The 25853-nt window shown below is 42.4% G+C and overlaps 2 protein-coding genes across 9 annotated transcripts in view; one reads left to right on the top strand and one right to left on the bottom strand.

The window, feature by feature from the left end:
• TP53INP1 (tumor protein p53 inducible nuclear protein 1) overlaps positions 1–25853 on the top strand; it is a 156957-nt gene that overhangs the window by 4665 nt on the left and 126439 nt on the right. The gene's annotated exons all lie outside the window — the stretch shown is intronic.
• Positions 23914–25853, bottom strand: part of NDUFAF6 (NADH:ubiquinone oxidoreductase complex assembly factor 6) — a 31885-nt gene continuing 29945 nt past the window's right edge. For all 3 annotated transcript variants that reach the window (XM_047088834.1, XM_047088833.1, XM_047088832.1), the window contains one exon: positions 23914–24303. In XM_047088834.1, the coding sequence (XP_046944790.1) occupies positions 24175–24303 (129 nt within the window). In that variant the 3' untranslated portion in view covers positions 23914–24174. The remainder of the gene's footprint in view (positions 24304–25853) is intronic.

A 25853-nucleotide genomic window follows, 5' to 3' on the forward strand; every position in this document is an offset into this window, starting at 1 on the left:
TAATCTCTTGATTTCCATGTTGGTCCCTCAAATCTTTTTAATAATGTTGAAGATTCTAAAGAGGTCTATAGGAATGCAGGTACAACACTCTTCAAAGATGACCTGTGTTCTACCTTGAGAGGCCTGTATGGCATCTAGAGGGTTCCATTCTCAACCACTGCCTGTCTGATTTTATGAACCTTCTGGATGAAGCTTTCCATCACCTTAATGACAGTGTCTAGTTCTCTTGCTATTCTCTGAGCCAGGGCTCATAGGATTTTTCTCATTCTTCAGGTCTTTTGTAAAGTATGGAATGAAAAGGCATGTGAAAAGATAGCCCCAGATTCCTTTTGAGTGGTGAAAGTTTTTGAACTCAGATCAAAATCTAAAGTTTTTCTCATTCTTAGAATCACACAATCTAAGGGAATTTTATGGGTCAAGTGGACCCTGGATGGTCCTGAAGGCAGGCATTAGTTTACCAAAATAGCACATCTCTGTCCAATTTTCATGTGACAGCTAATAGGCTTTTGTGCTGCAAATCTGATCCCAGTTACTAGGGGCCGTCAGAAATCTGTCTTTGGCCAAAATGCTACTATGGAGTTGTCAGATGGTATTGTAATTTGTCAAGTGTGATTCAGGACCAAGCAGTGCAGTTTTTAGTGTAGAGATCAAGTAGATCTAAACCAGAATTACTTGGACCTGAGCCTATATACTATATTTAAAATAAGATCTGTAGGGGCGCCTGGGTGGCTCAGTTGGTTGAGTGTCCAACTTTGGCTCAGGTCATGATTTCACGGTTTGTGGGTTCGATGCGGGCATCGGGTTCTGTGCTGACAGCTCAGAGCCTGGAGCCTGCTTCGGATTCTGTGTCTCCCTCTCTCTCTCTCTGCACCTCCCCTGCTTATGCTGTGTCTCTCTCTGTCTCAAAAATAAATAAAAGATTTTAAAAATTAAAAAAAAATAAGATCTGTAAAAGGAAAACAGCCTCTAAATATATTCCCTCTGTTTCCCAGTACACTCTCAAATTCTATTTCTGTGGAAGTTTGGTTATAAAAGCTCACTCCCACGATAGGCACCCAAGTGCATTTACAAGAATTGGTTTCTCTGCCCCCGTCGGTCAGTTAATTAATCATAATGTATTCTATTCTTTTGAGAAAAGGTCCGCAGCAGGGTTTGGGGGGTTTAGGGGAATGTGTGTGCCTGTGTGTTTACCTAAGTGTGGGGAAATAGGTTCTACTTACATAAATGGATCAGAAAAAAAGCTTAGGGTGGAAAGCCACCACCACAGGGGAAAGTGCCCAAGGTTAGGTAGTGAGATATTGTAATGGAATCACAAGTAACTTGTAATATCACCTGAAGGAAATTACTTTCCATCTGACACCAATATACTATTGTACTTTGATTACAAATCCACTTGCCCCCCCCACCCTTTGCTTCTTACACATACAAGTTATGATTACTGTCTGTTTCCTCCACATTCATCATGTGTGTAAGATCTTGTTTTCTTCACATTCACCACGTGTGTAAGATCTTGTTTTCTTTCGTTCACCATGTGGGTAATATCTTGTGAGCTCAATAAATACAGAGACAAAACACCTGTTCGGGGCTCTTGTCTCCTCCCAGACATTAGCCTTTCTTGTATTCAGTTCTGTGTCTGCTCTCTTGCTGGACAAGGGAGAACTCCAGACTGATAGTCTGTGACACCCAAGTGCTGGTTACATCACATCCATCTGACTTTCTCTTCAGGTCACTTGTTGGATGTGTGACTTTAAGCAAATCGCCTCATCTTTCCTTATGTGTATAATGAGTACCTATCGGTCCTTCACTCAATGAATATGTACTGAGAACCTACGTGTACCAGGCACTGTGCTAAGTCCTGGGGATACTAAGTGCAAAAGTGGACTCTGTGCCCCCAGAGCTTATACTCTACAACAATTAACTGATTACTAATAATTAATCAGATTATCAAAATAGTCGCAATTGGGACACACCAAGGTACAAGGGAAGATGTGTGCTGCCCCAGGTCTGGGAAGATCACCCAGGGGAGGTGATGCTCCCTGCAAAGGATGGGACAGGAAGGAAATGCCTACCAGGCAGAGGGAAGGCACAGGAAGGGGTGGGAAGGGCCTGGTGAGTCAGATGGCCTGGCCGCTGCCTCCCCTCTCTGATCCTCCAGCTAGTTCCTTCAGTGTGCTGAATCTGGGAAGGTCATGAAAAGGGACCCATGTCTTAAAAGTAATTAGCCTCACAGGAAGTCCTCTCCCGTCCATTCCTGGGAAATGAAGACGCTAATAGGCTCCATGGCAGCAGGGGAGGTGCCTGCCTCAGGGGAACCGGTCCCAGCAGAAACCCTCATAGCTCCCTGCTGCTCAGAGACCCCTCCACGCACCTATGGCTCCTGCCTCCACTTCTCGTTCTCTCCACTGGCTCCTTCTGCCTGCCTGACTGTTTATTCTGACCTCTTCTGCGCCTCACCAGTTTGTTTTATGAGTGGCCATTGTGGTCTCCTTTAGTAGCTCTCGGCTTCCTCCCCCCACCCCAACGGCTCCCCCTGCTGAGGGAGATGGGCTTGCTCAGTGGCCCACTGTCTGAAGTTCATCTCCCTGGGTCAGGCATGCACCTGACACAGGCTCCAAGGTGCTTAACCTGGTTGTATGGGGTGGAAGTAGGAAGGTGAAATACACAGGAAGACCACTGCCCCTGGGCTCCTTGGGAAAGGCAGGCACTTCTCAAGAGCTTTACAACCCAGAGTAACTCCCCCTGAGAAAGTTCCCCACAGCTGAGGTGGATGCGCCTCCTGGCATAGTGCTTGCCAGTCTCTGTTGTACCTGCTGCCCTGCTTCCTCCCCGGATGTTAGCCCTCTCTGTCGGTTGGCTAGGGCAGCCATAACAAAGCACCACAGACTGGTTTCAGAGTCAGTAGCTTAAACCACACTGTGGAAAGGCGTGAGCATGACCAGCGTGAAGGGATGCAGAGAATAGCATGGTCAGTATAAGATGTTTATTTTGTTGAGCTGTGGGAAATGAAGTTGAAAGTCAGGCCCATTTCTGGAAGCCCTGAGTGCCCAAATGAGGCATCTGGAAATTACCCTGCAACCAACATAGCTGCCCTGAGAAGTCTTGAGCAGAGGAAGAACTTGAGGCAAATGGCATTTTAATGTTAGTGAAAAATCTGGCATTAGACAGCTTTTGCCTAAAGATATGCAACTTTTATTAAGAATTTGAGAAAATTGTGAATTATGCAGGGGAGGGAGGGGGAACCTGCTTCTTTCTGGTCAAAGGTTGATCTTTCTCATGATGTAACATTAGGTAACAGTATCACTGAGGCCTCATTTGAAAATCAAATCCTTTAGGGGCACCTGGGTGGCTCAGTCGGTTAGGCGTCCGACTTTGGCTCAGGTCATGATCTCAAAGTTTGTGGGTTCGAGCCCCATGTTGGGCTCTGTGCTGACAGCTCAGAACCTGAAGCCTGCCTCAGATTCTGTGTTTCCCTTTCTCTCTCTTTGCCCCTCCCCTGCTCATGTTGTCTTTCTGTCTCTCTCTGAAAAATAAATAAACATTAAAAAAATTTTTAATAAAATAAAATGGACTCCTTTAGAGGTACCTGGGTGGCTTAGTCAGTTGAGCATCCAACTCCTGATTTTGGCTCAGGTCATGATCCCAGGGTTGTGGGATTGAACCCAGTGTTGGGCTCCACGCTGAGCCCCTGAGCATGGAGCCTGCTTGGGATTCTCTCTCTCTCTCTCTCTCTCTCTCTCTCTCTGTCCTTCCCCCACTTACATGCACACTCATTCTCTCTCTCTCAAGTAAAATCAGCAGCTCCTTTTATGACATGACAAGGTCATTTTCTAGGAGGTGTCAATCACTACCCTTGCTTAAAACTTTTAAAGAGTTGAAGTCTTTCTACTGCCTTCCAGGGGACCCCAGCAAGTGGCTCTCTTCTTTCATTGTTTTGATTTCACGTGGTTACCTTGCCCTGCTCACGCTATCACTGATTGTTTGTCAGAGATTCTCTTATGGTAATTGATTAAAAACAAAAACAAAAGACTAAAGCTACCAGTTAAAACCAAACGCTTTCTAAGCCCAAGTAACTAGAGAGGTAGGGATGCAGCTGGCCTCAGTCATGCTTGGAACCAAGAACTCCAGTCCTTCAAATCTCTCTTATGTTGGCTTCATTCTTTCAGGCTGGCTGGCTGCACAAGACCCACAACCTGAATGGCTACATCCTTAATTTCCTCCAAAGAAGACAGAGGACCCTTCCTTACCAGAACCAATTAGAAAATTCTAGGGAAACACTGGTTCATTTACCCACCCCTGCCCCAAGAGATGCTTATGATTGATCTAGGAAGGAGAAAATCCCTCCTCAAAAGAAGGGGGTGCTAATCTAGGCTGATAATAAAGGTCTCTTTGGGAGCCTCAAAGAAATTAGTTTTATTTTCAAGCATTTTGAGGCTGTTTGGCCCTGGTGACCCCAGAGCCTGAATTTTCCTGGAAGGTTCCAATTTCATTTAATGTAAGTTTTCCTCAATAAAGATGATTTTTAAGTATATAACTATGGTTTTTGTACACTTTTGTACAAATTTCATATGAATGAACAAATCTGAAAATGATTTGTCATATCTTATGTCCTTGGTTTAGAAAACCTGATGTATTATTGCTCTACTATAGAGAATACTAGAGAAATTAGCAGAAATCTCTGGATCTTCCTTCTGTCATATGAGTTCTTTCATTTGTCTGTTGACCCGCTTGAATGGAATCCTTTTGACCTTGAATTCTGCTTGAAGATCAACCAGGTCTGGGGTATTATGGACATATCAACAATTGGTGAAGGATGTATTGAGAAATAATGTTTTGCACGTTAGACTCTTTGAGGTGTGGAGCCCTTTTTGTTGGTTGCCTGATAAACATCATTCCAGGTTCCTTTGAACGAGACTCCTTCGAGATTGTCAGGCACCTTGCAATGCCTGCATCACGATTCCCCCTCTTTTGGCTTCAGACTAAACCTGAGGCTCTTGATCTAATGGCACTCTCTAATGGCCAAGGGTAATGAGATGGCTGGAAGGATGACACTAAGGACAGGAGCTCGTGAGAAAGTAAAGGCACACAGGACAGAAAGAACCCACACCTGGGATTGGAGGATCACTATAAGAGTGAAAAGAAGAGATGAGTCTGAGGGACACTGTGAAAGAAGAATCCATGGAACCTGCTGACTAAATGGATATACAGAGAGAAGAAGAGTGGGGAGTTGAAGATGGCTCAGTAGTCTGGCTCTAGTCTGTGATAGCAGCAGAGGAAGTACTCAACCATTAATAGAAATGGGGAATTTGGACGGGGTGCCTGGGTGGCTGAGTCATTAAGCATCTGACTTTGGCTTAGGTCACAATCTCACAGTTCGTGAGTTCGAGTCCCACACTGAGTGAGCACTAGCCCCACTTTGGGTGAGCCCCACTTTCTCTCTCTCCCCCCACCTCTCTCTTTCTCCGCCCCTCCTGGGATATTCTCTCTCTCTCTCTCTCTCTCTCTCTCTCTCTCTCTCTCTCTCTGCCCCTAGCTCACTTGCACCCTCTCTCTCTCAAAAACAAAACAAAACAAAACAAAAAAACAGGTCAAAGATCAACCCAGTTAGGGGTCAGAGGGCACCAGAAAAGCCACACAAGTCAGTAACAAAAATCTTCTCAGGTTATCTTCACATACTTGTATGTAGCCCTGGCAATGATTGAGACTAATTAGCCGGAACATAGCCTTTTCTTCCTTTTTTCTTTCTATTTTTTAACTTCTTATTATAGAGAACTTAAAAAATAAGCAAAAGTAGAAAGAACATAATGAGCACCCGTGTTCCCATCACCCAGCCTTGACAATGATGATATCATGGTCCATCTCGTTTTCTCCCAACCTGCACCCACTTCTCCCTGCACTGGCTTTGAAGCAAATTCCAGACATCATATCTTTCGTAATAAATATTTCAGTATGAATTTCAAAAGATAAGGACTCTTTTTTAAGAAACATAAGCACAGTACCATTATTATGCCTTAAAAATTGAGTAATATATTATTAATATCAAGTCAGATTCAAATTTCCTTAAAAAAAAAAAACAGTTTATTTGAATCAGAATTCATTTTAGACCATAGACTGGGATTGTTTGATAGGCTTTTAAGTCTCTTTTGCTATGTGGATTCTCTCCCCTGCCCCCCATCTTCTCCCTTTATTTTTGAAGAAGTGGAATTCTTTGCTCATAGAGTTTTCCATGCTCTTGATGTGCTTTAACATGTTCCTCTGTCTCCTTTATGACCTAGAAATTGGAAGCCCTGATCAGATTCAGACCCATTTTTTATTTTAAATGTTACACAAAAGATGCCCAGAGAAGGTGTTAGAGAGAGCCATGGCAGTGGATGGAATCAGCAAGAAGGAGTATAAGGAGAGGGCTCTGAGAAAGGGCAACATGGAAGGGGCGGGCAGAGAAAGAGACTCTCCTGGGCAGGAGAGGTGACAGAGCAGGTGGAACAAGGCTGAAGTGGGATGGCCAGCTCACACCTGGGGGCTCTTCTGGGACCACGCTGGTGTCTGCACCTCGGAGCTGCCCATGGGAGCAGGGGCATTGCTCACCCCTCCTCACCTTCCGTAGAAAGCAGCCGGCTGGCTTCTCCTCTAGGGGCCCCACCTCTCTCCTCTTAGGGGCTCTGGCAGTCTGGGAGGAGAAAACAGGAGGAAACAGGGTTGTCCTCTAGAAGTACAGAAACACAGCCTGGGGTGCGTGTGCAAGACCATGCTTTTCCTCACTACTTGGGACTGGGCTCTTCTTCCGAGTGCCTCCTACCCACTGTCCTCACTGCCGTGTACCGCTTTCTTGCTGCCTGTGAAGGTTATTTGTAGTCACCCTTGTTCTGGGGCCTTCCATGGTAGAACCTGTGGACACCCCATCCTGCAGCACAGGCCGCTACTGGGCAGACACGCCTGGTCTCAGGCTGGTGGATCAAGACAGCATGGTCACCTGTGTCCCCGTAATGCCCACTTGGCTGTTTTGCTCTGCCTTGCTGCAGAGCCAGGAGCATCAAGTTCTTTGTCTTGGAAAGTTCTGGCAAGAGGTTGGGCCCATCACAAAGGTCTCTCTTTAAAAGGAAATGCTGGTCAGGGCTTCTGAGCCCTAATGGTAGAAACCTGTGAGCTGAGAAGCACAGTCCACTGAGCTCCCCTTTTCCAACTGCCCAGACACTTCCAAAATCTCAGCATCAATCACAGCTTTATTTGGCATCGAAGGCCTCTGGCACAAGGTTAACTCAGTACTAACAGATACCCAATGGCTCTCAAAATGTACTTTAAAATACAGATTACTATTGGGGCGCCTGGGTGGCGCAGTCGGTTAAGCGTCCGACTTCAGCCAGGTCACGATCTCGCGGTCCGTGAGTTCGAGCCCCGCGTCAGGCTCTGGGCTGATGGCTCAGAGCCTGGAGCCTGTTTCTGATTCTGTGTCTCCCTCTCTCTCTGCCCCTCGCCCGTTCATGCTCTGTCTCTCTCTGTCCCAAAAATAAATAAACGTTGAAAAAATAAAATAAAATAAAATAAAATAAAATAAAATAAAATAAAATAAAATACAGATTACTATAAAGGATACCGTGGCTTCAACATGAAAATTAAGCTGTTTAGGGAGTGGGACAAAGGATAGTTCAGTTCTGATGAGGGTTGAGAGGGTTCTAGCAGGGGGAGCAGCCCTGGGCAGGTCCAGGTGGGGCTGCAAAGTGGGGGCAGCCCAGCAGGAAGGCCCTGGGTCTTAGCAAATGGCCAGGATGGGGAAGGCAGGACATATGCAAGGAAAGGAAACTATCATTTTATTGAGCGTTGAGAAGGCGTTGTGCCGGTGCAGAGATTCATACAAAGATTAACTTCTGGGGAAGAGGGGTTAAAAATTGCTGAGGTGGAAACCGGCATCTTTTGTTACTCCTTTCCCTTGAAGATAAAACCAGTCTGTGCTGAATGAAAGAAGACTTGAAAGAAGCGGATGTGAGGAGCAAGAAAACCCCTCGTGACTGGCACCAAACTCGCTGCCAATATAGCTCATTCCTCAGCCTCAAACAAGGCCCGGGCGTAAGGCTGGCATTAGTCACAGCTGGCTCTGAGGTGCCTCTGGGCTTTGCTGGAGTGAAGCCCAGGGACCAGGAAGGGCTTTAGCCCACTTCCCTTAAGATTCCCACAGGCCACCCAGTCACCACCTCTGAAAGTAGGAGGGATACCTCTCCACCAACCATCCAAACTCATTCCTGGCAGGAATTCTGCCAGGAACTACTTACAGCCAAATGGAGCCAGGCTGGCTATTTTTAGGACGGGAGCCATTTTCCCTGTGCCCACTGAACTGGATGCAGGACTCTTGAAGCCCTCGTGGAGAAGCTGCAAAGGCCGTTGGGTCCTCCTTGGTGAATGGCCAACCTCTTGAATTCCCCTGCAGGCCCGGAGCCCCCAGGACAACCTGTGGTGGTGTGCATGGGAGACTGTGATGCTGGCTGACTAATGGGGGCTCTGTGCTGGTGAAGTCTGCCTTAGGCTTTCAAATGACCGTAGGGTGCTAACAGATGCAAAGCAAGTTGGTTTTACTGACCACAGAGTGTAGATTTCACTTCTTTTTTTTTTTTTAATTTTTTAAAAAATGTTTTTATTTATTTTTGAGACAGAGAGAGACAGAGCATGAGCAGGGGAGGGAGAAAGAGAGGGAGACCCAGAATCGGAAGCAGGCTCCAGGCTCTGAGCTGTCAGCACAGAGCCCGACGCGGGGCTCGAACTCACACACTGCGAGATCATGACCAGAGCCAAGTCGGACGCTTAACCTCCTGAGCCACCCAGGCGCCCCTGTAGATTTCACTTCTAAGGGATCTGGATTATCACCAGTTTTGTTTCCCTGTAATAGAAATTGCTTTTTACTGCTTGTTGCTTTGTTATTTTCTCCCTCTGATTTAGACAAATAATATAGGGAGAGTGATTAGAGGGGGAAAAAGTCATGGGAAACATGCTTCCAAATCATAGACCTGAGAAAAGGAGAAGAGTGGGAGAGGCCTTTTCTGCTTTTAATTGCAGGTGAATTACACAGCAAAGTGCTATAGAAGCAAATTATGACACCAGAAATTCTCTGCCCAGCTCTGATTGTTGATACATTTTAATCCTTATGTGCGACATTAACAGTTTTAGTGTATCTTAATTACCTGCCATCTGGCCTATTTATTTTAAATATAGCTTCTGAATTCATGGATTTTTATGTGCTTTTTTTTGTTTATATATAGATATGTGTATATATGTCTATATGTGTACATGTATATATATCTTTTTTTCATAATCTAAAGTAGAAACTCAGCACTTATTTTTAGAAGCTCATTCTTTGAAGTTGAAAGAGACAAAAATGTATTTCCTCTCTTAAAATTATTCGTTTGATAACCTGAAATCATTTAGGCATCCAAGATATAAAAGTCCAAGATTCAAACCTTAATGTCTGTAAGATACCAACAGATAAAATATAGCGACCCAGTTTTCTCTCAAAGTGAGATAGGTATGTATATGGATAGATTAAAATGGCCAGCATGCATGTAGCACTTACTAAGTGCCAGTGTTAACTCATTTAATCTTCATAATAGTTCTAGGAAGTAGGCACTATCATTACCCCATTTTATGGATGAAAACATTGAGGCACAGAGAGGTTAAATAACTTGCTGGGGGTCAAACACTAGGAAGTGAAGGAGCCAGCGCATAAATTCAAGCTGCCTGGTTCTAGAGCCAAGTTCTTGTTCTATATTCAGTGTCTCTCAAAAAAAAAAAAAAAAAAAAAAAAGGCCCTCCCCTCCTTAGGATACAGAGGACCCTCAAGACACCTGCCTTGAACTGAGTCATTGTGTGGGTACGAGGTTCACGAGTTAAGGAGCTTCTGGGACAAGAATAAACAAGGTGTAGAGAAGTGAAGTCTGCCCCAGACACTGTGGCTGGTATGTGGCTGTGGCTGGACAGGTTTCAAAGTCATTGTGTAACATCAAGCACACACTAAACCGCTTTGAAGTATTTGTAAATAAAGTTCTTAGAAAAAAATATTTAATAATTCAAAGGAGTTTTAAAATCACCAGCTATGTGAAAGCACTCTTTAAAGCAAACCATAGTATAAATAAATATAAGGTGGTAGCATTGGTCTTACGGAAATAACACAATTTTTACCCTCAGTAATTTTAGAATCTAATAAGCCATTGTGATGCACACAAAAGTTTACAGGTTTGATTAGTATTGTTGAAATGGCATCTGGCTCCATAACTAAGTCCGTGACAAGTCCATGACTTGTTGCTCTTTGTTACACTCTGTATCTTCCTCTAGATTATAAGTTCCCCAAGAATGGCCACCTTACCTTGTTCCCTGCTCTAGAACAGTGGCTGCTACTTAGCAGGTGCCCAATAAATGAACACTGAAGAAAGGAATGAGTGAGTGAGTGAGTGAGTGAGTGAATTTGCCAGTCTTGTTGAGGCCATGGACTTGGGTAAGCAATTTGAGGATGAGACTGCCATTGAAAGGATGGGGCCGAAGGAGGAGACGGATAGCAAGCAGCAGGATAACGGTGACCCCAGAAAGTAGAGGTCCGTGAGAGCCAAGACTACGGGTACAGTTCAGGAAGTGGTGAGCAGCGTTAGGAAGCACCGCAGAAAGATTTAAAAGGGTGAGAATTGGGAAGACACTGTGGCTTTTGGTTTGGGGGCTGAAAAGAAAGGGTAGCCGCTGGAGAGAAATTGCAGTGGAATCCCATTTGCACGGGACTTAAGGAGTAATTGGGACACTAGACAGGAAATTTGGCAGCAAATGGAAGGAAAAAGAGATGACAGCACTGGACATTTTCTTGTAAATGCAAGGACATTGTTAATTCACTAGAAAAGTGTCATGTTGTCACTTTGTTGCTGTCTCAAGTGGAGGCTCCCTCTCACTTGTCCTTTGTCCTAAGAGAACAAAAGGGGCCTTGAATTTCACAAGTGCCCTAGTGATGCATCTGAGAGCCTGGGCTTTGGAATCAGAATGCCCTAGTTCAAATCTCCATTCTTCCTATTTACTAGCCAGCCTTGAAACCTGGGAGAGATTATTTAATTCCTTAAATTTTCTCATAGGTAAAGTGGCGATTCAGTCACTGAATGTTATGAAGCTCCTACCGTATGCCAGACACTATTCTGGCAGGGGAGGTTAGCATACCTTGGGAAATAGGTCTCTGGACAATTCCAAAAACATGAAGCCAACTAATATTTTTAAATTATGTCTTGGCTTCCACTTCCAGGAAGATGGAGTTAGATGTACTGTTTCCTAATGCTCCCACTAAGTACAACTAAAAACCTTGGACATTATTTATAAGACATAAGAAGACTCTGAGGGTGCCTGGGTGGCTCAGTCGTTAAGCATCTGACTTCGACTCAGGTCATGATCTCACAGTTCAGTTCGTGAGTTCAAGTCCCACATTGGGTGAGCCCCATTTCTCTCTCTCTCTCTCTCTCTCTCTCAATATCTCTCCCCCTGCCACACCACCCTCTCCCTCTCTCTCTGCCTCTCACTTGCACCATCTCTCTCTATCTCTCTCTCTCAAAAAAAAGAGAAGACTCTGAAAGGTGGAGAGAAGACAACCAGACCAGAGACTGTGGGATCCAAGGCACAACCTGGCAATGAGTCCTCCGAGTTTTCTTTTAGCTTCATATACACAGACTTCTAGCTTTAAGAAGCTGGCAACCTAGAAGTGCCAACAGGAGCAAACAAAAACTCCCCAACACAGGCCTATTCCTTCTAAGCAGAAGTCCAGGAAAGGGGCAGCCTAACAAGACAAAAACCTTTTAGACAGTAACTACTTACTCCAGCTAAAAACCACAGGAAGAACAGTGGCCCCACTCTCACCCACAGCAGCAAAAGGGGGATCAGGAGCCTAGACTTCCTGCTTCACCAAGCTATATCAAAGGGCTCCAACTGCAACACACACACACACACACACACACACACACACACACACACTCACACTCACACATATACACACACACACACACGCTGAGGTGCTATCAGAGAAGGCCATAGACAGCTGGGACTTTTATCCTCACATGACAGTAACAAGGCCCTTGCCACCACAGTGTCAGTGGAGACCACATGGGGAATCTGAACTCCACCCACAGACAGCAGTAACAAGGGACTCCTCCCCCTCCCTGCTGGAGTGGTATCAAAGGAGGCCTAGTGGAGAGTTAGGACTTTCGCCACTGCCCAGAGATAATTAGGCCACCTTCCTGTGGTGTCAGCGGTAACAAGGCACTTCTGCCCCTCCCAGCCAGGGTGGTATGTATGAGTGGATGCCCAGTGGGATCTAGAACTCCCATCACTGCCCAGAAGTAACTAGGAGCCCCTAACAGTGTGAACTCAGATCAAGTGGTGAATGTGGACTCCTTTCTGACCTTGGCAGTAACAAGGCAGTGCTCCTCTCTTCCTCTGCCAGATTGGCATCAGAAAAGCCAGTTAAGGGGTGCCTGGGTGGCTCGGTTGGTTGGGCGCCCGACTTTGGCTCAGGTCATGATCTCACAGTCTGTGGGTTCGAGCTCCGCGTCAGGCTGTGTGCTGACAGCTCAGAGCCTGGAGATGCTTCGGATTCTATGTCTCCCTTTCTCTGTTCCCCTGCTCTGCTCATGCTCTCTTTCTCTCTCTCAAAAATAAATAAACATTAAAAAAATTTTTTTTAAGCCAGTTAAAACATAGGTTTAAGTAGGATCCAGACTCTCATAATATCCAAAATGCCCAACTTTTCAATTGAAAACCACTCATATACCAAATATTAGAAAACTCTCAGAAGAAAAAAAATCAATATATGCCAACACTAAAATGACAGAGATGTTAGAATTACCTGACAAAGGTTCTAAAAAAGCCGTCTTAAAAAGCCAATTACAGACATGCTTGGAATGTGAAAAAATTGAAAGTCTGAATAAGGAAATATAGTCTCAGTACAGAAATAAGAAGATATAAAGAAGAACCAAATGGAAACTTAAGGACTAAAAAATACAGTAACTAAAGTTAACTCAGTGGTCGGGCTCAATAGCAGGATTCAGGGACCAGAGAAAAATAAAATCTATGAACTGGAATATACAGCAATAGAAATTGCCCAATATGAATAAGAAAGAAAACAGACTGGAAAGAAAAAAAAAGAAAAAAAAAAGAGAAGAAAGGAAGGAAGAAAGGAAGAGAAGAAAGAAAAGAAGGAAAGAAAAGAAAAACAACAACAACAACAGAGGCTCAGGGACCTGTGGGCCCATAACAAAAAAGTCTAATATTTGTGTCATCCAAATCCCAGTAGGAGAGGAAAAAGAGAGCAAAGCTGAAAAAATACTTGTAGAAATAATGGCTGAAAACTTTCCAAATTTGGCAAAAGACAGAAACCTACAGATCCAAGATGTAAGCAAATCAGAAACAGGATAAACCAAAGAAATCCATACCACGTCAAATTTCTCAAAACTGAATATAGTGTTTGTACTTCTATTTGTTTCAATATAATTTTATGCCTCCTGAGTATAATTAAATTTAGAGCTGATTTTTTAAAAAACTAAGACAAAAGAATCTTGAAAGCAGTCAGAAGCAATACCTTATACAAAACAAAAACAATTTGAAGGATAGCAGATTTCCCATCAGAAACCATGGAGGCCAGAAGGAAATGGTACAGTTTGCAAGTGCTGAAGTGAAAAAACTGACAACCCAGAATTCTGTGTCCAGTGAAAATATCATTCAAGAATGCAGGGAGGGGTGCTTAAGTGACTCAGTTGGTTAAGTATCTGTCTCTTGATCTCAGCTCACGTCTTGATCTCAGGGTTGTGAGTTCAAGTCCTGCATTGAGCTCCACACTGGGCATGGAACCTACTTGGAAAGGAAAGGGAAGGGAAGGGAAGGGAAGGGGGAAAGGGAAGGAAGAAAGGGAGAAAGGGAGAGAAAGAAAGAAAGAAAGAAAGAAAGAAAGAAAGAAAGAAAGAAAGAGAAAATGGGAAAATCAAGACATTATCAGCTGAAGAAAAACTAAATGAATTTGTCATCAGCAGACTTATCTTAAGAGAATGGCTAAAGGAAGTTCTCCAAACAAAAAGGAAATGAAAAAGGAAGGAGTCTCAGAATATCACAAAGAGAGAAAGAACAACAGAAAGTAAAAGTTATGAGTAAATACATTTCCTTCTCCTCTTAAGCTTCTGAATTATGTTTAATGGTTAAAGCAAAAATTATAACACTGTCTCTTGTGCCTCTAAATGTATATAGAGGAAATATTTAAAAGCATTTATAAGCAGGGGAAGGCAAAAAGATGTAAAAGGATTTAAGCTATGGAGATTCCTCAAAAAATTAAAAATATAATACCCTATGATCTAGTAATTTTCCTAGTAGGTATTTACCTGAAGAAAACAAAAACACTAATTCAAAAAGACATATGAACTCCAGTGTTTATGGCAGCATTATTTACAATAGCCAAGATATGGAAGCAACCCAAGTATTTATCAATAGATGAATGGATAAGAAGATGTGGTATATACATACAATGGAGAACTAGCCATAAAAAGGATGAGATCTTGCCAGTTGCAACAACATGGATAGACCTAGATGGTATTATGCTAAATCAAATAAGACAGGACAAAGACAAATACCATACAGTTTCACTTCTGTGTGGAATCTAAAAAACAAAACAAACAGAAACAGAATCATAAATACAGAGAACAAACTGGTAGTTTCCAGAGGGGAAGGAGTTGGAGCCAGGGGGCAAACTAGGTGAAGGGGATTAAAGGTACAAACTTCCAATTATAAAATAAATAAGTCAAAGGAATGAAAGCTACAGCATAGGGAATATAGGCAATAATATTGTAATAACATTTTATGGTGACAGATGGTAACTACATTTATCCTGGTGAGCATAGCATAATGTATAGAATTATCAAATCACTATGCTGTACACCTGAAACTAATATAACATTGTATATCAACTATACTTCAATAAATAAATAAAAATAATTCAAAAATGTAAATAATCTAAATCCATCAATTGAAAGAGATTGGCAGAATGGATTAGAAAATATGACCCAACTGAATGCTGTCTACAAGAAACTCACTTAAATATAACAATATAGGTAGGTTGAAAGTAAAAAGATAGAAAAAAAAATATGCAAACATTAATCAAAAGAAAACAGGAGTGGCTATTATAATATCAATAAAGTACACTTCAGAGTGAAGAAATTTACCAGTGATAGGCATATTATGTAGTGACAAAAGGATTAAATCCACCAAGGAGATATAGCAATCTTAAATATGATGGAGGCACCAAACAGCTACAAAATATGTAAAGCGAAAGGTAATAGAATGAAAAGGAGAAGTAGACAAATCCACAGTTATAGGTGGAGAATCCAACATGCCTCTCTCTACAGCTGACGGAACAGCTAGACAGGATCAGCAAGGTTATAAAACATCATCAAGTAACAGGATTTAATTGACGTTTGTGGAACACTTCACCCAACAACAGCAAAATACATAGTCTTTTCAGTTGCCCATGGAATATATGCCAAGATAGGGTCATGACCAAAGCTCACAATTTTAAAAAGTCCATTAATCAGACCTATTGGCCCTTTAAATATTTAGATATACACATTGTGTTTATATTGGAGTTAGTTCATCAAAAGCAAAGATTTAAAATAAAATTTATTTCACTTTCATTATGAATTGATACTGACTGAATCTTATCTGCCACAACTGATAACTCCTTTCTTCCTCTCCCAAATAGGGGGCAGCAACCCAAGACAGGGGAGGCACTCTAAGAAAACCAAAATGATGAAAATCTGGATTTCCAAAGATGTTTCCACATTCACAGATGTTTTAAAAAATGATTGGCCAAAATGTTGCTCTACTGGAAGCTCCCCTATTTAGCCCAACTTCTCTTTCCTAATACTAGGTACATTCAACATCTATGGGCAATTTCCTACCTTAACTAAAGTGCATGTACAGTGGCTATGATGAAAGTTTGTCATTTATCTCTGTGCGTGCAAACAGACTCATAAGCACACACTTGGTCCCCACTGTCATATAGCAGTAAGATGACGGTTGTGCCTCTTAACTCAGCAAAGGATATGGCACATATATCTCATTCCTTCAGGCTCTCAGCCCCTCAGTTGGCCAGGCTATTGTGGTTATGAGTGACAGAAATTCAACTCTCAAACTTGCATAAGCAAAAGGGAAGAATTTGCTGGAAGGCTCATAAAACCAAACTGTTGGCATCACAAGGGGTGCTGTGGCACCATAGATATCCTTGCTTCCCCAGCCCCTAACAGAGCATCCAGTTTGCTGAGTGACTAACAAATCTTTTTTTTTTTTTTTAAACTCCCTGGGCAACTCATTCCAGGTGTAGACAATGAGGAGTTGGAACCACTGGATGTACTCAGTGATGTGCATGAAGAAATTGCTGATGTTCACAATCAGAATTGAGAGGTCTATCCCTAAGATAGGGTCACACTTAACATTTAACCACATTCTCTTCTCCCTAGTGTGGTTTCCTTGGTTCAGGGAAGATAAAACTCCCACCAGGAAGTGCCATGTCAACATAAATAGTGGTTTAAGTTGCTACCACATATCTAATGAGTTATATCCCAGAAATGTCACTGGGAAAAAAACAAACAAACAAAAAAACCTCCCATCTGGGGAGTTTGCATCAAGATTGAAAAATTTAAAAATCAAGACAAGGACGCTTCTCCTTTCTCCCTTGAACAAAGAGGGAAAAAGATGGAGGAAGAACCAGATGCTTTTTTTTTTTTTTTTTCCGTTTAATTACGGGAGAAAATTTACCAGTGACAAGAAAGTGCCCTTTGCCCCAGAAAACAACCTCTCCATGTGCTGGGCATTCTGGACAACTGCAGAACCAGGCCCAGGCCTCTCAGTGGACTGCTCCGTGGTCAGGACAAGAGAGCAGCCTTTCCGGGAAGCAGTCATCCCTCAGATCCATGCCTGCCTCAATTTCCTCTTCCTTCTTGCTTCTCCATCCTCCTAGGTGTATTTTCTAGGAACATCCCATGAGCCAGGACCACTGTAGCTGCACTGGGGATTAGTTGCAATAGTAAGTCTTCCTCTGGCGGGAGCAAAATAAGTGTCTTTCACCTCCAGTTCTCACCAGGACCCAGCTGGGTTTTTCCTTCAGAGCCCACACATACTGGTAGGCACATACTGGTGTAATTTTGCCTCTGACATTCAGGCAACACAAGTGTCATCTATTGCTCACCATCCCCGCCCGCCCCGCCCCCCCACCACACACACACAGAGGCCCGCTCATGAAAAAGCTGGAGAGAATAAGAACTCATGCCCCCAGAACTAGTTTAAAAGGTGAGCTGAACAACTGGGCGGGGTCTCCATCTATATGAGACACTAAACATCACAGATAACAGATCCCACAAGCATCTCCTCACATAACCAGTAATGGAAACTGGTCCCACTCCCACAGAAAGAGACGATGCCTTGAGTGGGGAAAATGGTCCTCATGGGCACCAGCTCCATCCACACTAAATGAATCATGAAAATTTTACTTAAGTGAACATTCGTTTGGATAGAGCTAAATTATTGTTAATCTGTCTCACATTCCTTGGTCAAGCCCGGCACCCAGCATGCCACTTCTCTTACAATGGCTCACCACCGAGCTAACTCGTCAGGAAACAAAATGAAAATCCTGTTTTACTTTGTACCTGTCTAAAACCACAAGAAAAAAAGAAAATAGTCAAGGAGATTTAGAACTGTGTAATGTGTTGAGAGTGACTGCCCAATTCTCAAAGCATCTTTTATTTTTAACAAAGTTAGAACATTCCTTTAAAAAGTGACCTCCTCTAAATTATTTAAATTACCCTTCAGATTCAACTTGGATATTGAGTATATGCTTAGCATGGCTGATGGTATTGGTTCAATCGGGCAACTGTCTGTAGATCCATATTTCACATCTTGCCTCAAATTCATTTCATGTGGTTTAAATGTGAAAATATCAAAACACAAAAATATTAAAAGAAATTGTTTTAAAAATACAGAAAGAAATTGAAAGGCAAATGAAACTGTATGGAGAAGTGATAGAGGTATAGAAATCCTGTGTTCCATTCTAGCCTGGAAATCTTATAAATATTGACAAAGGCTATTATGCTGGCTTTTCAAGGAACATCCCATGGGATGTCCTATACCACTTTATTTGGTTATTAAAGGAAAGGTTGAAGGGCACCTGGGTGTCTCAGTTGGGTGAGCATCCAACTCTTCTTTTTTTTTTTTTTTAAGTTTATTTATTTATTTTGAAAGAGAGAGAGCATAAGCGGGGTAGGGGCAGAGAGAAAGGGAGAGAGAGAATCCCAAGCAGGTTCTGCACTCACAGTGCCCATGCGGGGCTCAAACTCATGAACCACCAAAATCAAGAGTTGGACGCTCAACTGACTGAGCCACCCAGGTGCCCCAGAATGTCCAACTCTTGATTTAGGCTCAGGTCATGATCCCAGGGTTGTGGGATCCGAGCCCTTCATCGGGCTCCACGCTGTGTGGAGCCTGCTTAACATCCTCTCTCTCTCACTCTGTCTCTCTCTCTCTCCCCTGCTCACTTTCTCTTTCTAAAATAAAAATTTAAAGGGCACCTGGGTGGCTCAGTCAGTTGAGCATCTGACTTCAGCTCAGGTCATGATCTTGCGGCTCATGGGTTTGAGCCCCACATCAGGCTTTGCTGCTGTCATCCTGTCACTCTGTCTCCCTCTCTCTGCCCCTCCCCCACTGGTGCTCTCTCAAAAAATAAATATTTAAAAAAATAAAAAGATAAAAATGTTAAAAAAAAGCTTTTTAAAAAAAGGGAAGGTTGACCTCAGGAGGCTGAGGGCCCTAGGTGCAACTTAGATTATCATTGCAAAATAAGAAAGAAAACATACTCCCACTAATGTTCTGTAGAATAAAAATTAAGAATATTTTTCTAATATCTTTTTACACTGTATTACTTTACATTGTATTACTAAACTAAAATGCAGACTAAAAACAACACACAGAAGATACCAATTTTGTATATTTTGTATGCCAAGGAAGAAGTTGGAAGAACATAGACCAAAATGTTAATGGTAGTCATCTCTTACCTGGTAAAATTATAGTTGATTTTAAAAATATTTTTCCTTTATATTTTTGTATTTATTTTTTTCCCAATATTTCTGCAGTGAACACACGTACATTACTTGTGTAAAAAAACAAACACATTAGTTACCAAAAAAAAAAAAAAAAAAAAATCTCAGGGGGAAAAAAAATCTGTCTCAGGAAAGAGTACATTATACATTCTTCCAAACCAGGACTGAAACAGATTTCTAACAGCCATATGGAGGAGCTCACAAGGAATGGAGGAAGTGTCTTTATGTTCATTCATTGAAATGAGAACTTTCTCAACTCGTTCGTCAACCTACAAGATTAATATAGGATAAAACCACTGCAGCAAGGAATTAAGAGGGTGAAATAGCTCCTCAAATCGTTAACGTTGACTTCCTAAAAAATCTTTGTAGCACCCGTAAAAGAGATCCTGTGGTTCTAACTTGCTGTCTGAGAAATTCAATCTGTAGGCCTGTGTTTTAAACACATGGGATATTATTATATAACTAAGCAGCTGGGAAGATTAATCGTGATTAAAAATAAAAAGGGAAAGTGCACAGTACACCAAACAGGACTGTTTAATGAGAAAAGGGTGACTCAGAGGAAAACAGTATTTGTACAGGTAATCAAAGGTCCCCTCAGACTTATCAACTAAGAATAAAGACACTGTATCTCATATTTGACTCAAAGGTACTCCTTATCCAAGAAATGATTACACCAGTAATACTGCAAATAATATCCGTGTGCATATATACAAAATACATGTATTATGGACCATTTGCGAAGTATTTATTTTCAAATTTCGTGCCCGTTCTTAAAATCCAGACACCTGAGTGTGTCTGTGATTTCTTTATCTTTCCTTCCTCACTCACACCCTGCTTTGCACGGTGCCCAACAGCCTTGTTTCTTGAACGCCATTGTGTACCACGCAGCAGCCACGCCCTTGACACGCACCCCCAGTTCAGCCTGCACATACGAGCCCCATCGTGTTCACATCCCCTCAGCGCCCATCACCCCTATGCCACAGCATGTTCATTCAGATACAAAGGTGCATGGAGTGGCACCAGGGTTTATGGGAGGTTCTGGGGACACAGAGATGAATAAAACATTGTCTTGCACTCAGAGAACTTTGAGGGAGGGACAGATGCACCAACAACAGTTACCATATGGTTGGGGGAGAAAGTGGGCCTGCTTGTGAAGCCAGCCTCAGATTGGCGTTCCCTTGTTATTAATCCACCACCCACAAATTCTCCAGCAAGCACGACTGCTTAGAGAGCAGGCAAGTAACACCGACACAGGAGTCGGGCTGGGTGGGAGACCCCTGTCCTGGGGCCTGAGGCCGGATGCAGAGTACACATTCTGCCCAAAGGCATTCAGTGTCTTGTTCTTTTTCAGAGGCCCTGCCTGCCGGCCTCATTTGGTTCGGGCTGCCGGTGTGTGACTTCTGTGTATTACGGACACATCATTTAATGTTTATTTAGAACATCTAAGTCATTGTTCTAGGCACTTTACGCGTATTAATTCATTCACTCCTCATAACAACTGTTGAGATAGATATAATTTTGCCCATTTTATAAATGGAGCAACTGAGACACTGGAGTTCATGTAACTCGCTGCAGTTACACAGCTATCAGGGTGGTGGACCTGGGTTTTGAACCCAGGCAGTCCACACTCTTATAAGAAGCCCACACTCTTATAAGAAGTGCTTGAAAACACCATACTGCTCTGTATCTAAACTTTTAAAATGTCTTTACTCAGCTTATACTACAGATGAGTTACATATTTAATGTGCCAAATATCCCTTTTACTGAACAAACCCCTTTACCTGGTATATACCGATTTGATGGAAAAACTCACATCCATCTATCCATTGTTCCATAAATGTAATGACATTCCCTGCTTATCACCCTCTTTCTGATCTGAAGGGTCTGAATTTTTTAGAAATACCTTTTTAGGTAGCCAAGAAATATGTTTCTCAGAGGAGAAAGCAGGCCTTGTTGAAGTGCCAGTTACTGAATGGATTCTTCCCTCACTCCCCAGCTCCTCCCCCCTCCTTCCAACCCACTGCCATTACCCTTCTCAATTCTGGGTGTTAGTGGTTTCTTGCTCAGTCCTCCTTACAGGTACAAACAGGATAATGTTTTGTTTTCAATAACTGTCTGCATAATGTTTACAACTTTGTGGATCTTTCTGGACAAGGTTATTAGGCCAGTGTCTTCAGAGAAATCCTATTTATAAGAGCTAAAACAGATTCAAGGGCACGTAGGGATTTGGTGAAACAGGCAAAATATAAACTCACAACTCTTTGATCTTCATTCAGAATGTCTCACTGGACCAGAGGATGTGGCCACATTTTATTCACAGACTTTTCTGAGAACTCTGGACATTACATTCTCTTCTTTTTTACTTAAGTTAAAGCCAAAATATTGGGTCTTCACACAGGCTATCCGTTTTGCCTCCTGGCCTTTGTTCCCACTGCCGCCTCAGCCAGGACCTCCCTACAGCTACACCCCTCCCCAAACTCTGGGTCCTACCCAACCTTCCCGACACTGTCACATGCTGCCTTCTCTGGGAGACCTTTTTGACCTCCAAAGTGGCAACGTGTCTCTCCTGTATAGAGACAGCTGTCTCTCCTGTATAGTGGCCAGCACTTAGTATCTATTCCAGTTGCCTATTTATTTCTCTCACCTAATTTGTAGTTGGAATTTATGTAACCGTACTTTTTAACCTAATCTGTACCTAAAATACATACAATAATACTCCTTTTTGAAAAAGTCGTGCCCTGGAGCTTTTAAACTTGGCCGTTTATTTTACAGTCTCAAGAATGGTAAAAATACATGGGTTGTGGGCTTTGGCAATGAACTAATGTGGGTTTGACATCCAGCTCTAGTTATAATGGCTATGTGACCTCGAACTGAACATCTCTGAGGCAGTTTTATCCTTTGGAAAATAAATACAGAGAAGTAACTCTGTGAAGATTAATGCATAATGGTACAGAGCTTTCATCTGTCCAAATTCGGGCTCCGCTGAGTGTTAGCTGCTGTTACGTTTCTCAAGAGTAATTTAATTTTGTCAAAAGGAGACATTTAATCAAAAAGAGAGGAAGAGTCCCGCCAGTTGAGTGGGAACTACTCAGAACGTATTTTATGACGATGTGCAACTTTACCTACATTGAGATTAATCTGTAATTTATACTTAACATTGGTCATCTGTTGCTTTCCACCTGTTCAATACCAAAATACATCTTACATGGTTTGAAAACGTATCAGACTCCTTTACAATGCTCTAATAAAAAAAAATCCCAGAAATTTGAAAAGTGAAAAACAATGTTGGCACCATCTAAGGGAGTGTCTTTTCTGCCATGAAGTTAATAGTACGGTAAATGTCACTGAGTAAGACCCCACTTTAATCTCCAGGAGACTGCAAACTTGAGTTCATCCAAATTTCTAAGCATCAAATTTAAAATGGCTTAGAGAGTATCTTGAAATTATTTACCTAATAGTAAATTGGTTTCTGAGCCAATAAGGAATCCAGTAATCCACTTGTGTGTTTAAACCCTTCTTTTTAAGACCCTTAGACAGGAACCAAGATGCTTAGTAGACAATTGCTGCCAGATTTGACCTGGGAAGACCCACAGGCAATGCTTCCTAACAAAGAATGTCTCTGATGAACTCTTCAGCTCTGGGCCATTCCGAATCCCAAGAGGAACGTGTCCCATTTCCTTGTACTAGCCACTTGTAGATAAGCTAAAAGGCTCTAAAGTCACAGAATCAAACTATAAGGATATAACTTCAGCATCACTGTCAAGAGTATACTCACACATACAACCACCTTGCATGTTCACACACACGCTAGTTATTCTCTACGTACTCTATATATCAGAAGCCATTCTGGGTGCTGTGGAACCCCACGATGAATAAAACAATGTAGTCTTGCCCTCAAGCAGCTCTCGGTTTGAGTTTTTTTTGCAAAAATGTAGTATTTTAAGCCATCACTGATTCACAATGGAAGTAGGCACTAATTCCAACCGAAGGTTTAGAGATGAGATGGAGGGACGGAACACCAGAGGTGTGAGTGGGCAGGAGACAGGACCACTGAAAGGGCGGGAAAAGGAAACTGTGGCATAACCCTGGCCTTGCAGTCAGAGACTCAGAGTCCAGATCTTCCAATGACCAGCAAGTGCACACAACTACGTTTTTTGTAGTTAGTATATATTTTATGATTAATATTTTTTAATTACCCCCCAAAAATCCTTAGTTCTCTTTTTCAAAATCAAATGAGAACATGGATGAAAGTATACAACCAGAGCTTATACTAGTAGCTTAGCCAGTATACTAGTTTTTAAAAATGTAGTATCCCCTTTATGAATGCTCAATACAATTTTGGTAATATACTTTACATTAATACACATTTTGTTAATGGAGTTTTGGTCATAACGCTGAGGGACAGATTGAAAGCAGCGGGGTTAAAAAAAAACAGTGAAACTTTCAAGTCAGCTTTTTAAAGTCAAATTAGGGTTCTAGCTCTTGACAGCCAGCTAGCTTACCTTAAAGAAGTTCTTTTATCATGGTAAATTTTCAGAGTCGTAAAGACGAAATGTTAGGGAGATAAAGCCCTCACGATAGTGACTGACACTCCTCGAATATTAACTTCGCTCTTCATGACCCCCAGCTGTACTGGCCCCTGGAGTTGTGGCTGCTCCACACGCAAGCTGGGTGCTCCTTGAGCCCCTGTGCTCTTCTCCAGCGGTGAGGCAGGGAGGAGACGTTAACTCTCCTGCCCCCTGGTGGCTGAACACGGCCTGCAGCATCAGTATAGCTCAAACCACACTCCCTCCTGGGGGATCCCACCTGACAGAGCACAGCAGACACCGACACTGTCTGGGCTGCTGGTGACAGCCCTGGTGCCTGTGGCAGAGCCTGGGCAGTGTTGTGGCACTCTGGTCCCCCAGCAACATCTCATCAAGCCTGTGAGCTGCACACACCCATCCTAAAAATTCTTAAGTAAACACCTCCTGTTATTTGTAAACAAGAACCGTAACTAGTATACTTCTGTAAAACTAATAAAAGTAAAGATCAGTGCCATAAAATTATTTTAATATCTTTTTCTCCATGACTGAACATACAAAGATAATGGTAGTAGTGTATTCTTCTGCTGTAAAGATGGGTGGAATATGTCAAAATCCACCTGTTGAATTTTCTTTAAATAGTCCTCCAGGGCAACCTGGGAAAGGAGAATAATGATCATTAGATCATAGAATAATTAAGTTTTTAAAAGAAAATGGGGCGCCTGGGTGGCTCTGATGCTCATCGGTTAAGCATCAGACTTCAGCTCAGTCATGACCTCATGCTCTGTGAGTTGAAGCCCCGTGTCAGGTTCTGTGCTGACAGCTCGGAGTCTGAAGCCTGCTTCGGGTTCTGTGTCTCCCTCTCTCTCTGTTCCTCCCTGGCTCACACTCTGTCTCTCTCTCTCAAAAGTAAATAAAGATTAAAAAAAATTAAAAGAAAAAAAAAAGATCATGACCTGAGCCAAAACCCAAGAGTCAGATGCTTAACCAAGTGAGCCACCCAGATGCCCCAAAGGCATCTTCTAAGAAGTTTCTATTAGGCCAGTAAAACAGGATCAAAGAGCTAGTACTAGAAATACCAAGCCAATTCTGATCATAATTTATACGGTTATGGCAGAAATGTGTAAAAGATTAGAGAAATTACTGTTTGTCAGGTCTTATTACTAGATTCTGTAGAAAACAAAAGGGGTGTTTCAGTCAAGGACAGTGAATGCCATCACTCCACCCCACTCCCACAGAAATGAGGAGCTCAAGTTGTTCATTTATAAACTTATTTTGTAGAAAAATTTAATGGGTCTCCATGTTCTTGCTAGAAACAATTTGCAACCTGGGAGAACCATCACAGGTCCCTATAAATATCACCCCATGCCTCCCCCGTCACATAAAACTCGATACAGCTTTCTTGAGGATTGAGGAACAGGATGGAACACAGTGCTCTTTATTTTATGGTTTTCAGTTATTTTTATTAATCTGTACCTTTTATTTTATTTTTATTTTTTTTAATTTTTTTTTTTTTTAACATTTATTTGTTTTTGAGACAGAGACAGAGCATGAATGGGGGAGGGTCAGAGAGAGAGGGAGACACAGAATCCGAAACAGGCTCCAGGCTCTGAGCGGTCAGCACAGAGCCTGATGCGGGGCTTGAACTCACGGACGGGACCGCGAGATCATGACCTGAGCCGAAGTCGGATGCTCAACCGACTGAGCCACCCAGGCGCCCCTTAATCTGTACCTTTTAATCTTATTTCAATAAAATTTATTTTATCAAATATTTATTTATTTAACAGAGAATCCACTTGGTTTTGCACAAACTCCTAAGAGGCACCTCTTGCCCTCTAGGTCCACATGCACAGCTCCCCCTAATGTCTGCAGTACAACCTGTGTGATCCAACAGAGATCCTGCTGTGGATTCTCTGGACTATGAGCCAAAAGACAACAAGAAGGACTGTATTTTCTCCCAGACTTTTTTTCTATACACTTAAAGACAGAGGAGGATACGTACAAACTCAGCATCTACTTTTTAAACCCTAAACTTGTATATAACAGGAGATATGTGCATGAATGTGCACAGCTGCTTTGTGTTATATTAGCAAAAAACCTGGAAACAATCTAGAAGGTCTCTGACCAAAAAAAAAAAAAAAAAGAAAAGGTATACTATTCACAAAATGAAGTATACTGCAGTGAAATGAGTGTACTATAGCTAGAT

The sequence above is a fragment of the Lynx rufus genome, unplaced genomic scaffold (genome assembly GCF_022079265.1).
Source record: "Lynx rufus isolate CCGP_SWC_20201006 ecotype Redwood Valley unplaced genomic scaffold, mLynRuf1.p SCAF_26, whole genome shotgun sequence".
NCBI lineage: Eukaryota > Metazoa > Chordata > Mammalia > Carnivora > Felidae > Lynx > Lynx rufus.